Consider the following 12120-nt stretch of genomic DNA (forward strand, 5'->3'; position numbering starts at 1 on the left):
AGCGTTCGTATTGTGTCCTTGTGTGTATCGAGTTCAGAGGGTACAAAGGTATTTGGGAGAGAGGGGAGGGGGTAAAGGAGGACAGCGATGTAAGAAATAAAAAAAAAAAAAAAAACTAGCAGAAAAAAAAAAGAGAAAGAAAATGGGGAAAATGGTGAAGCCCTGCAAATTGAAATGAATGCAATGGACTGCTCACAGCGGGACGACGACAGAAAAGAGAGGAGAGAGAACGGGAATCAATTAGAGAGAGAGGGAAGTTGGTCTATAATGGTTTCTCACAGTAGGACGGCGAGAAAAGAGAAAGGAAGAGAGGCAGAGCGACAAGGTGAAGAAGAGGGATAAACACAACAGGAGGAGTTTTAGGGAGAAGTTGCAGCAAGAAAAGGTAAGTATGGAGTGAGAGGCGAAGCGAGTCGGTGAGAGATGCAATAGATGGCTGCAGGGCGGCAAAGACTTTACAAGACACCAGTCTGCTGATGACGATTCAGCGCCTTGTTTTTCTGATGCAACACGGGCTCAAGCACCTTTCGGCAAAGCACTTTCTCTGGCATGACTCGTGACAGCGTTGTGTTCAAATAAACATCATCGCACACATCGCTACGGCAAAAAACATAACCAACACCTACAAAGCCAAGCTCTATACTGCCGCGAGGAACAACCAGGATGAGGAAACATGACACACAGACAGACACACACACACAGTCATTAGGAGCTCCCTGCACCACTGAATCTGTCCTGCCTGGTTTGTTGTGTTCTTGGGTTAAATTAAGGAGATAAACACACATTCACACACTGGAGAGGAGACCGAGGGACAGGCGAGTGGTAGCTGACCTTGGAGCAATGACAGCGTAACTGACGGACCCTCTCACTGTCATCACTCTGTCCTTCAGACCAGTGTGAGGCAGGTGTGTAGGTGTGTGTGTGTTTGTACTCTCTGATAATTAATTCAAACACCCACAACAGGGCATACCCACATGGAAATACCGTTTAATCACATGCTTGTCAGAAGAAGAAATAAAGTTTGGGGAGACAAGGAGGGAGGTGCACGGGTTGAAGTTTAGATACGAGATAAGATGTAGCTGAAGGACGAGAGGCTGCCATCACCGAGGGCCACACACACACACACACACACACACACACACACACACACACAGCCCTGCTACCATGCTACCTGTCAGATAAAAGGGAACCTGAGCAGGAAGCAACCAGAGGGTATGTAAGGTGTTACCACAGGGAACAACACAACAGCTGTGGTAAACCGCCACTAATGGACAGTCAAAGAGAAAGCGAAAGAGAGAGAGACCCTCTAGCTCTCCTCAATCTCCACTTTCATCCATCTCGTTTGCTCTTCTCTCTCCGGCCTCATGTATTCTCATCCCAACGCACTCGCCGCACAGCATGCACATGACATAGATTGAGCGAATCGAGGACAGGGGAGTCGGCGAATTACTGTGTGGTAGATATGGAGAAACAACAAAGAGATAGAGAAGACACAGAGAAAGGTGGAGGAGGAATTGGGTGGGGGCGGGGCGGAGTCAAAGGGGGAGGGAGGAGGAGGAAGTGTGAGAGACTGCCATGGATGGTGCCTAGATTAGTTTTGCTCCAGTAGCGAAAGATCATAAAAAAACAAGGAAGGGAGGAGAGAGCTGAGGAGACAGAGAGAAGGGGAGGATTAGTGCCACTTCAGGAATGACTGAAGACTAGAAAGAAAGAGCGGGAGGAGTGGAAGACAACGAGAGGGAGATCCTGACATTTAGTCGGGATTAGTTTTGGTGAAGGAACAGGATGAGAGGGAGAGAAAAAAAAATGAGAAAAGGAAACAGTAGATGGAAGTATGTGAATCTTTCTTGGTGGAAGCCTTTCTAATGTAAAGTAATGGGCTTTAACGGTAAAGTCAAGTGTGTGTGCATGTGTCTCCCCGCATGCGTAGTCCAGGTGATTCCAAATATTTAGGTTATTTCTGGCTCAGATAGGCTGATCTGGGAATACTGTCAGAAGGTCAGAAGACTACATTAGCATTTTCTCACTGAACAACTATCTGTGGTATTTCTAATTAATGACAGCAGGATAATTAACATTTCAAAAAAAGTCATCAGCCTTCACTCTGGTAATAACGCAGCAAATTACTCCCCGTCTCGCGCCGGAACAGAGATGGCATTTAAGAATTCATTCGAGACGGATGGGGCTCTTTTTATACTGGTTTTTAATATTTTTCTCTTTTACACAAAAGTGACATGAATTTAATCAAGGCGGTGTGGTTGGGAGGTATTCGTTAGACGACGTGTAGAAATGAAGTGAATGGGTCTCCCACACACGCAGACACACACAACCTTGCGTCCAGCTCTCCTGGAAAAAGTGTGTGTTAGTTCAGCCTGGGACAGCACGACAAGCCCCCTGCAGCTAGCACTGGGATGGGAACTGGGACAGACGTCTCAGACCAGCATATGAGGGGGCACGCGCGCACACACACAGGCTCATAGACCCATGCATAAACACACAGAAAAATGGTCATACACGCAGAAATGCTCACACACACCACCAACTGTACAGGGATTCCCACAGCGACTGGGCAACATTCCCAACCGGAATGGGCAGCTCACTGGACTGGAAGACTAACATTACTCTAGGCGCGCTCTGGATTAGATCAACTCTGGGAATTTCACACTGCGACAGAGAGATGGAGAGTGGGGGAGACCAGGAGGAGGGCTGGGAGAAGAGAGAAAAAACCCTCAATCCAATTAGTTTTAAAAGCCAACGTGGAGTGGAGAGTGGGCTAAATCTAATTTTACAATGTTAAAGATAATACAAGATTCTGAAGGGTAAAGATGAATTTAGTTTCCTCGATAAAAATGGAGGATGAGAGCATTGCAGTTCTTCAGAGAGAGAGAGAGAGAAGGAATAGTAGTAGGGGTGAGGAGCAGTCTAAATATCATGCCCTGGTAGTAGAGAAGAGAGAGGCAGAGAGAGGAGTCTCCTGGTTTACAAAGAGGGCGCATGAAAGGAAGAGCAGATGAAATGAGGAGTGTACTCACTGGGCTCGCAGCACACGGTGACACGCAACTTCATACATGGCAGAGGAGGGCCTTCATCTGCGGGTAGAGCTAGAGGAGGGAGGGAGGGAGATTTTAATATGCTGCTTACCTATTAAACCCGACAAACGGTTAGTCAAAATGCTAATGTGTCAAATAAAAAGAGAAATTCAGATATGCTGGGTAAAAATCTTCCCATCAAATCTCTCTCTGTACTTTTGAAGAATACTTATGACAAGAAAAGCTAAAGAGCAGCAAGTATGTTTTCCTGTTTCTACCAAATCAATACCTCAATACAAAAGAATCACACCATCTTCCTCTCACAGGGACACGATCTGCACGACGAACAATAACATACACTGCCGAGAGTGCAAGCATAAAAAAAAAATGTAACCGCTTTGATGTCAATACTGATCACGGCTCTCAAGGGAAAATTGGCAAACATCAGCTGTATTACCTGTCAGTTTGGTATTGCTTTTACAAAACACTTCTGTCTGGAAACTGCAGCTAAATGGCTTTACATTTGAATTATTCACAAACAGCTGCTAACTCTACAGGGACCCACCACACAAGCTGAGTGTATGATCGCCAACAGTCTGTCCCACTTTGTATCAGTAATTTCAACGTATAAGATACAGCACAGACTGGCAGTGAGGCTGTTATAAGGCACTATGTACTGCAGCTGGGAGGCTCACAGACTAAACAGCTTCACCATTTTGACGGCAAATGCGTCAAATTTAGAAAACAAAATACTGCAAATAATGAAACAAGCAAACACAGAAGCACTTTCACCAGAAACAGAAAGTACTAGCAAATCTAGAAATTCTGCAAGTCCTACGCAACACATCACAAGTTGCCCAGTTTGACACTAGAAGGCTGTCTGCTGAAAGTTCACCTAAAATCTCAGTTTAACACGTACGAGAACGGGCAGGATTTCGTGACATCACAACTAGTTTGAAAGCCAATCACGGTCTAGCATGCAACTTACACAAGCGTGATGTGAGAACTTCAAACCTCCAGTGCACAACAGGTGGCAACCCTCCGGGTCTGAAAAGTGAAGCCAATGCGGGAGTGCCTTAAACTTTCTAATAGCCAGCAGGGGGCGACTCCTCTGGTCGCAAGAAGAAGTCTGACTGTCTCGTGGAAATGACCTTACTTCTCACTTGATTTGTTACCTCAGCACACGTTGTAAACATGAGCTTATGGTCTCAATCGCTAGTTTCAAGTCTTCTTCAATAAAACATGGTGTTCATTTAGTAAATGATGGTCCCATTTAGAGTAAAATAGACCATAAAGCTGGGTATGCGTTACGGTGTGGCTACCTCGTGACTGACAGGTTTCCACTGCGTTGTCTGGTCTTGGTGTTCGTCATACAACGTTAACCCTTTCAAAGTGTGTTTTCAATTCTTTAAAGTTAATCGTTACCTTTTTGATCCAACTATGCCATATTCAGCACTCGGTTGTACTTAGCTCCACCCTCTCGTCTCACTTCCGGTTTCCAAAAATCCAAAATTTATTTTGGTGTCAACAATGTCATTGCATAATTTCGTGCCTTTGGCTAATTACTACTGCATTCTTCAGTTTTAGGCGTCCCCTGGAAACTATCCCCCTAGAATGGTTCCATGCTCAGAGCTGCGGACCGTCAGAGGATGTTGAGGTGTTTCCTGTTTTCTAGGGAACAGAAATGGAGAACCAGCGGTTGTTGGTCAGCAGGTCAGCAGGTCAGGCAGAGACCCAGAGACAGTGGGTTGACAGTGTCTGTGGGAGCTGTAGAGAGGGGCTGAGCCCAGCTCAGACTGAGCCAACTAATGACATTAGTGTTTCTAATACTATTGTACTGTTCTCCCAGGCTAATGCCATTATACTGTCTCCAGTGCTGCGGGCCCATTCAGCACACAGAGCCAGACATTTGGACCAAGTTTACGCCTTATCTTTGATGTGGACAAAACACACACAATCGCTGTGAGCCCAATGTGGCCCGACCAGGGAGGGGGGGACAGCCATTGTTGCTTTTCTCTGAATGGGTCTGAACAACCACAATAGCTCAGTGTGTGTACATATATACACGTGTGTGTGTGTGTGGGTGGAAGCACTCTCTCATGCACTCACAATGCTCCATTGTCCCGCAACAGTAATTTATGTAAAGATTCTGTCTTTCTCTTCGTCTCATCCATCCCTTTTCTCCGTCGCTTTTGTTGCTCTCCCTTTTCTCTCTCCAATGTGGATTCCCCTCATCTGAACCCCCCCCCCTGTCCTGTCAGACTGTGTCCATCTTTTGCTCTCTCTCCCTCTGTCACTCCTCCACGCTTCTCTAACACCCTCTCCCTGTCCCCCCCCCCCCCTCACTGTCGTCCCGTATTGATCTCCATTTCTTCCTCCTACACTGCGCGGCCCCTGTGTCTCTTTGTTGTCACCCTTCCATACCATGCGTTCACTTGACTCTTTCATTCTCTGCCTTGTTTCATGTCCTACTCCTTTTGGTTGGACTGACACCAGAATTTGTCAACTGATTTTACAGCCACCTTTTAAAATCTCCCGTCTTTCCCTCCCTTTTCTCCCTCCAGTGGTTTGAGATAAGTGAGTGAGGGGAGAGGAGCACAGGGGAGTGTAATGGGGAAAGAAGATACCATCACTAAAATTGTTTAACAGCCTACAGGTTTAAGAAAACATCAAATTATGGTCATGCAGCGTGAATTTATGGAAAACATTAATGCTATAAGCTGCAGTTTGCAGACGCTCAAAGCCTCGTGAAACGCACTCAATCTTTGAATTCTTTCAACATCTCGGGCTTCCTGTCCGCCACACTTCCACCAACACAGGTGTCAGAGTCTAATAATGAAATGTTAAAATCGTATCTCTTTTTGTGAATAGAAATAGAATGAAACAACGTTTTTCACAAGACAGTACCTGATAACGCTCTTTGCATATTAAAAAGGCAAATCTTTAGCCATGTATTGAACCTCTGTCTGAGATATGACAGGAAATGAATTTGCAACTATGAATCAATTAGTGACTATTAGCAATAAGAAGTCCTGATGAAGCAGATTATGTGAGTCTTTAGTGTTGAACTTGTAGTTAGGGCTACCAAAGGATGGGATGTTATGAAATGCTCGCCGTTTTCAAAGCTTGAACGTAGATTTTTGCTTATTGAGTCATGAACATTTAAAGTTAGTGTGTACGATTTGGTTACATCTAGCGCTGATGTTGCAGATTGCAACGAACTGAAACTTCTCCTGTGTGACAAAAGTGAAGAAGAATTACGGTGGCCGACACGAAAAGGTGACATTGTGAATGGTGCTATCTCGAGCCAGTGTTTGGTTTGTCCGTTCTGGGCTTCTGTAGAAACATGGCAGCTGTCTATCTATATGTAGATAGACGGATGATTCTACGGTAACAAAAACACGGTTTTCAGGTGTTTGTACACTAAAGAAAACATACTTCTTTATTATATTCCATGTCTGGCAATAGATCACCCTAAAGGCTACACACTGTTCCCTGTGGAATACTTAAGATCCTAATCCAAGTTTTCAAGGGATTGAAGTCATTTTTTCTTAGTTGAAAGGATAAGACACTTTTCTTTGCCTTATTTATTTCTCCTGTTGCACAAAACAAGACTCTTGAAGATGTCATCTTTGGTTTTTAGGAAATTGTGATGGACATTTTTTCCAATTTTTGATATTTCATAGATAATTAATGGATTCCTTTATAGTCCACATAATTATTTTGCAGCCCTTACCAACCAAAACGAGTCCCGATCAAACCAGAAACTTGTTTTTTTGTCAGCTTTTGTATGGACACACATCCTCTACTCACAGCTGTAGTAGTAGTGGCGCCCTGGCAGGAACTCAAACCCCAGCGAGAAGGGGGTGAATCTTTGGATCTTCTCAGTAAAGCATACTGGTCCAAACGCAGCATGGGGGGTGTTACACTCCCACCTCTTGATGGCCCCTCTGGTCTCCACACAGCCCTGGAAAGAGGCCTCTCCCACCAGGTAGAGGGCCAGCGTCTCCGGCTGCCCGGGGCCCTGGGTCCACTTGTCGGGGTAGTGTGGGCAAATAATGTCTAGGTAGTCATTCAGATTCACCTGGATGGACAGATCTCCTTCTGTTAACCTGGAAGGAAGAACGACAACGACATTAATATTTCACTTAACGATTATAGAGTACAGAGTAATACATGACTGAAGGGGAAGGGGAGGTGGTGATTAATCAGAGAGAGAGAGAAAGAAGACAGATGACAGGTATTCCATAACTCCTTTGTGCCCGAAGGAACGTGGATAGTTACAGCAGATGGATAGTTCATCAATATTACACATAACGATTACACAGAGTGATAAAGCAAAGTTGTGCAGGTCTTAAAAAGAATGTTTTACAATTCGATGTATATCAATGACACGAGTGCATTTTACTTCCAGACCAGCAAGGGAGCGGTGTTGAGCGAGAAAAACAATCCTTCATATACTAATTGAGACCACTGAGGGGAGTTGAGTGTAAAATAAACTTCACTCTCCCACTGCACACCACAAATATACACAGGCATGTACAAACCTATGTGGTTGTGCATGTGCATGCACAACCACGTCTTCTGTCAAGGTTGACTGGCTTTAGGCACAACAACAACTCTGGACAAGACAGCATCATTAGAACAGAAGAGCTGCATAATGCATGCTCCTTTAGACTGTAGTTTCTGACTTCCTGTCAGCTGCAGTATAAAGAGCTACCCGTGTACGAGCTAATATGGGGGAAGAGAAGATGTGAGAAAGATTGAGGGAAACCCATGTAGGACAAATTCAACAGGAAGAAAGAAATCACAAGACTTTGTATGAATCATAACGGCATGAAAAGACAAAGCAGAAACACTAAATGAGGAGAGAAATGTGTGACAAATGAAGGGAAGGAATGTGAGTGATGAAGTGACATGAGACCCAGAGGAAGACAGATGGAGAGACTGACGACAACAGAGCTGTTGAGACAGGTTAGGGCAGAGAGATGGAACACACCAAAAATGAAGAAAGCTAAAATAAGAGGAAAATTGGATGAACAGGTGAAAAAAAAAAAAAGTGTGTGTGGCGTAGAAGTGGCGTAAAGAGAAAAGAAAGTGAAGCGTTTTAATTAGCGACCCCAGAGAGTGGAGACACACAGAGAGGAGAACAACTGAGTGGAAGAAAGAGAAGAGACGGACTTTAATTGGGCTCCTCTTCGCATGGAGTGCAGGAGGAAAGAATGAGGGGCAGAATTTGGCTTGGGCAGAAGGTTCAGGTCCATCAGTGGGAGTCTTTTTAGAGGGGTGACAGAGCGGAGGAGAGAGGAAGGGAGTGCTGGGAGTCAGTGAACGAGAACATGGGAGAAAAGAAAAGAAAAAATGGGGAGGGGATGAAGGCGGTGGACTGCAGAGTAGTCTTAAGCCAAGTAGGCGGACAGAGAAGAGGCCCAAAGAACAAATGAGAAGAGGAATGGATGCAGAAAGGAGGAGGACACAGAGATGACAAAACAGTAAAATGAAACAGATAAGACATGACAGGAAGCAGGAGACTGAGATGGTCCAGCAAGTCAGCGGAGGGTGTCAAAGATGGATGGAGCAGTGAGGGGAGAAATGACGAGGGACCATCAGAGAGAAACAGGGTGTTATGGCACGGCTAAAAATGTAATAGACATACAAGTTTTTCTGTTAACCTCGAAGCTGAATGTGGGAGCCATGGTGCATATTTCTGAGTGAGATAATGGAGCAGACAAGTGTGTGTATCGTGGGGATGCAGGTGAGACCCTGGAGGCAGGTCTCACCAAAAGCTGCTTCCTGCTCAATAGCTAGCGCACAGAATTGGCGATCTATCAACACGACAGGACACCATCGATCTGGATCCCTCGCTCAGGACACACACACTCTCTGCTGATCAATATCCCCTCTGTGTGTGTGTGTGTGTGTGTGTGTGTGTGTGTGTGTATGGCCTCGTCCCGATAGCTCTATTACCTGTGTGTGCTAATTACAGCCGAACAAAGGAACTTGATTGTCTGGTTAAGGGAACACAAAAGCAGATAAGCCAGTGTAGGCGTAAGTGCACACACACACCCACACCCACCCCCACACACACACACACAAGCCCGTTTACTCTTCGTACTACCTGTGGTGCTTTCTGAGGCTTCATCGAGGCAGAGAAATGTTTACTTCGGTGCACCAGCTGTGGAAGTGCGCCAGTGTGTGCGCGTATTGGCAATGTGTATGTAATAATAGACATGTGCTATGTCAACATGCTGCATTCCCTGTTATACATGTCATTCACCTGAAACTTCATCCCCCCACCACCTGATCTGCATTCCTCCTCACCCCCTTCCTCTCCTCGATCTCTTCCCCCACTTTGGATGTCGTGCACTCTTCCCTCATTGCTTCAGACGCTGCATCTCACCCTGCTCTCCCTCCTATTTCTGACTCCTCTCTATCCAACGTTACCCCCTCTTCCTCCCACAAGCCTCCAACCTTGGCCTGCGCCATATGCACGCCAGCAATTACACAGACGGTGTGCTCTACTGATGTCAAACTGTCAGCCCTCTTTCGATCCTCTTCCCTTCCTTCCTCCCTGTTCCCTCTCTCTCCTGCCCTGGTAGGCTTGGGTACGCCCTAATTACACACAGCATCCTCCCCTCCTGCCAGCCACCACGCAGCAGAGTGGTGACAGCACAGGGGCATCATGGGAGCACCAAAGGGCTGTGGGTGCAGTGCTGGAGCAGCCCATCAGCAGGAGAATCCTCCGGAAGCGGAGGAGAGGATTGGTTTGGTCCAGTGCTGGAGCAAAAGGGGAGAGGGCAAAGACAGAGTGGCACTCACACACTTGTGTATTTAAGCACATGTAGGCGTGAATGTGCACACAGACATGAAAGTACTTTAGGAGAATAAAACATGCTCCATCCCTCATGCCAGAGGGTGATCGGTGACACCCTTCTGAGGACTGGTGCAAGCTCTTGGTTGATAAAGAAAACTCTCACCGAGCGGCTGAATCAAACACAACATGCTGGGCGCTTCAATGGAGAACTTGAAAAGGCGAACATTTAACTCTTTTATAATTGCTGGAACTCACATTTAAAATTCAAAAATTGCACATAACCAATGTCCTCCCAAAGTGTGCCCATGTTAAGGAGTGTGCACACACACACACACGTGTGTGTGCGCGCAGCTATAATGAAATGCAGGGGGTTGACTGTGGCAGAGACCTTTGATCCTTTAATATGAGAGAATAATTAAAGGCGCAACAATCCCACAACACGGCTTCAGGAATACAGAGCAGATACTCATCACGCAGAGCAGCTGCGTACTATGCATACTGAATACACTTGGGCACTTAACGCATGTACTGCACATAAACATGGTGGGTACTAACATTCCACGACAATGAAAAATGCTAATGACATGCTTACACTGCACCATGCATTCCAAATGAATGTATACTGTAGATACTGTAGCTTTAATAAACACTTTCACGCTCGTGATGGAACGATAACAAGCCCACAGTAAAAGCGTGTTGGTTCCCTGTAGTGACGACGGGAGAGCGAAAGGCTTGGTGGAGCCTCAGTTCTTCCATGGTCGATCCCAGCAGGGCGATCGCTAACTCTGCTCGCTACGCTGACTGGGCACAGCACGCTGTGGTCACTGGGCCTCGGCTGGGCATAGCGTGACGCAGCTTTAGCCGCTATGCTGGCTGCAGTTACACTTCTGGTGGTGAAGCGGGAGGATGACTTTGGGAAATGGTGTTTTTGTTTATTTCAGATTTGGGTGGGATTTATGAGGTGATGACAGATGAGTAGCCGTCAGGCGAGTCATTAATCGCAATGAATAAAACAACGTCAACTTTGACATACTGATTGTGGGTGTCACGGTTGTTTTTTAAAATCTATAAATTCAAAAGGAATTGCTGCGGTCAGTGGATTTGCTTTGCTGAGACAAAGTAAATCAGTTTAATTCTGGTGAATTTTGACACAAAATATTGCTCTGCTGACCAACTTCAACCTGCATTCATCGATAATGCTGCAGGAATGAGTCCTACAGCAAAAATGAAAGTCAATTTATTGGTTTTAATGGGTTTTTGGTTTGATGCCAAACATAAGGTCTGTGGTTAACACAAACAAGATATTTTAATGAGTAAAATACAACAGTAGATACACCACTTTTAAAGCTTTTACGTGCCTTAAAGAAGGCGGTTAATAACAAGTGGTTAAATGAGACGACAAATCCATCTTCACAGCTTCACTGTGTATACTCGCGCTCACCAGACCGTGGTGTAGTTCTTTTGTGAAGATAAAATTTGTGAAGATTTTCTTGCTGAACAAAACGTGTTATTATCATGAACTTGTGTTTGCCACAGAGATTACTTTCTGCAATAATCACAAATCCAAGGGAATCCAATGTTTGGTGGAGACCTACGAACGATTGCTGCTGTGCCACTTTCTGGTGGCATCCGGTAACTAAATCGCAAAGAATTGCGTGCAAACATATCTCAACACAAGTCTGACTAGAGAGGGACTGTAGAAACATGTACGCACCTAAACACCAACACATCTGGATGAATAAAACCAGACATTGCTGTACTGTTGGGGAGTAATTGATGGAAAGTATGAAAGAAGTTTATGACAAAAAGAGCCCAAAGACAGTACAGAAGGAAAGAGGTAACAAGGCAGAACTAACGAGAGAACATTCGCTCTTGATGTTTCCAAAGCCTCAGTGACCTCCTGCTCCACAGGCTTTCCTTTCTTCAGAGGAAGAAAGGAAAGGAACCATACACCTGCAGTGCTTCAGCCACGATTCAGACAACGAGAGAGAGCTCATCTACGTGCTACTGCACCATTTCCAAGAATGTTTTGTTTCCCATTTCCTCTCTCTTGCTTGATCTTTCTCTGTGTGGATGTAAAACAGAGCAGAATCAGGACAACCCCCCCCCTACCCTCTATGAGCTGTGCCCCCTGCCCCCCCTCCACACCCACACAAAGCCATGCTGTGTCCGCAGCCTAAACACCAATGTTGTGTCTAACCTGGTGCTTACTCCCCTCAACGCGCACAAACAAGGACTTCACCCCCCCCCCCCCCCCCCCCCCCCCCCCCCCCCCCC

The 12120-nt window shown here is 45.7% G+C and overlaps 1 protein-coding gene across 3 annotated transcripts in view; it reads right to left on the reverse strand.

Annotated features, from left to right (window-relative positions):
* Positions 1-12120, reverse strand: part of efna4 (ephrin A4) — a 35811-nt gene that overhangs the window by 9813 nt on the left and 13878 nt on the right. For all 3 annotated transcript variants that reach the window (XM_031853148.1, XM_031853147.1, XM_031853145.1), the window contains exons 2-3: positions 6843-7141; positions 3033-3101 (exon numbers count right to left, since the gene is read on the reverse strand). In XM_031853148.1, coding sequence (XP_031709008.1) covers positions 3033-3101; positions 6843-7141 — 368 coding nt within the window. The remainder of the gene's footprint in view (positions 1-3032; positions 3102-6842; positions 7142-12120) is intronic.

This window comes from Anarrhichthys ocellatus, unplaced genomic scaffold (genome assembly GCF_004355925.1).
Source record: "Anarrhichthys ocellatus isolate YVR2014 unplaced genomic scaffold, GSC_Weel_1.0 scaffold13, whole genome shotgun sequence".
Taxonomy (NCBI): Eukaryota; Metazoa; Chordata; class Actinopteri; order Perciformes; family Anarhichadidae; genus Anarrhichthys; species Anarrhichthys ocellatus.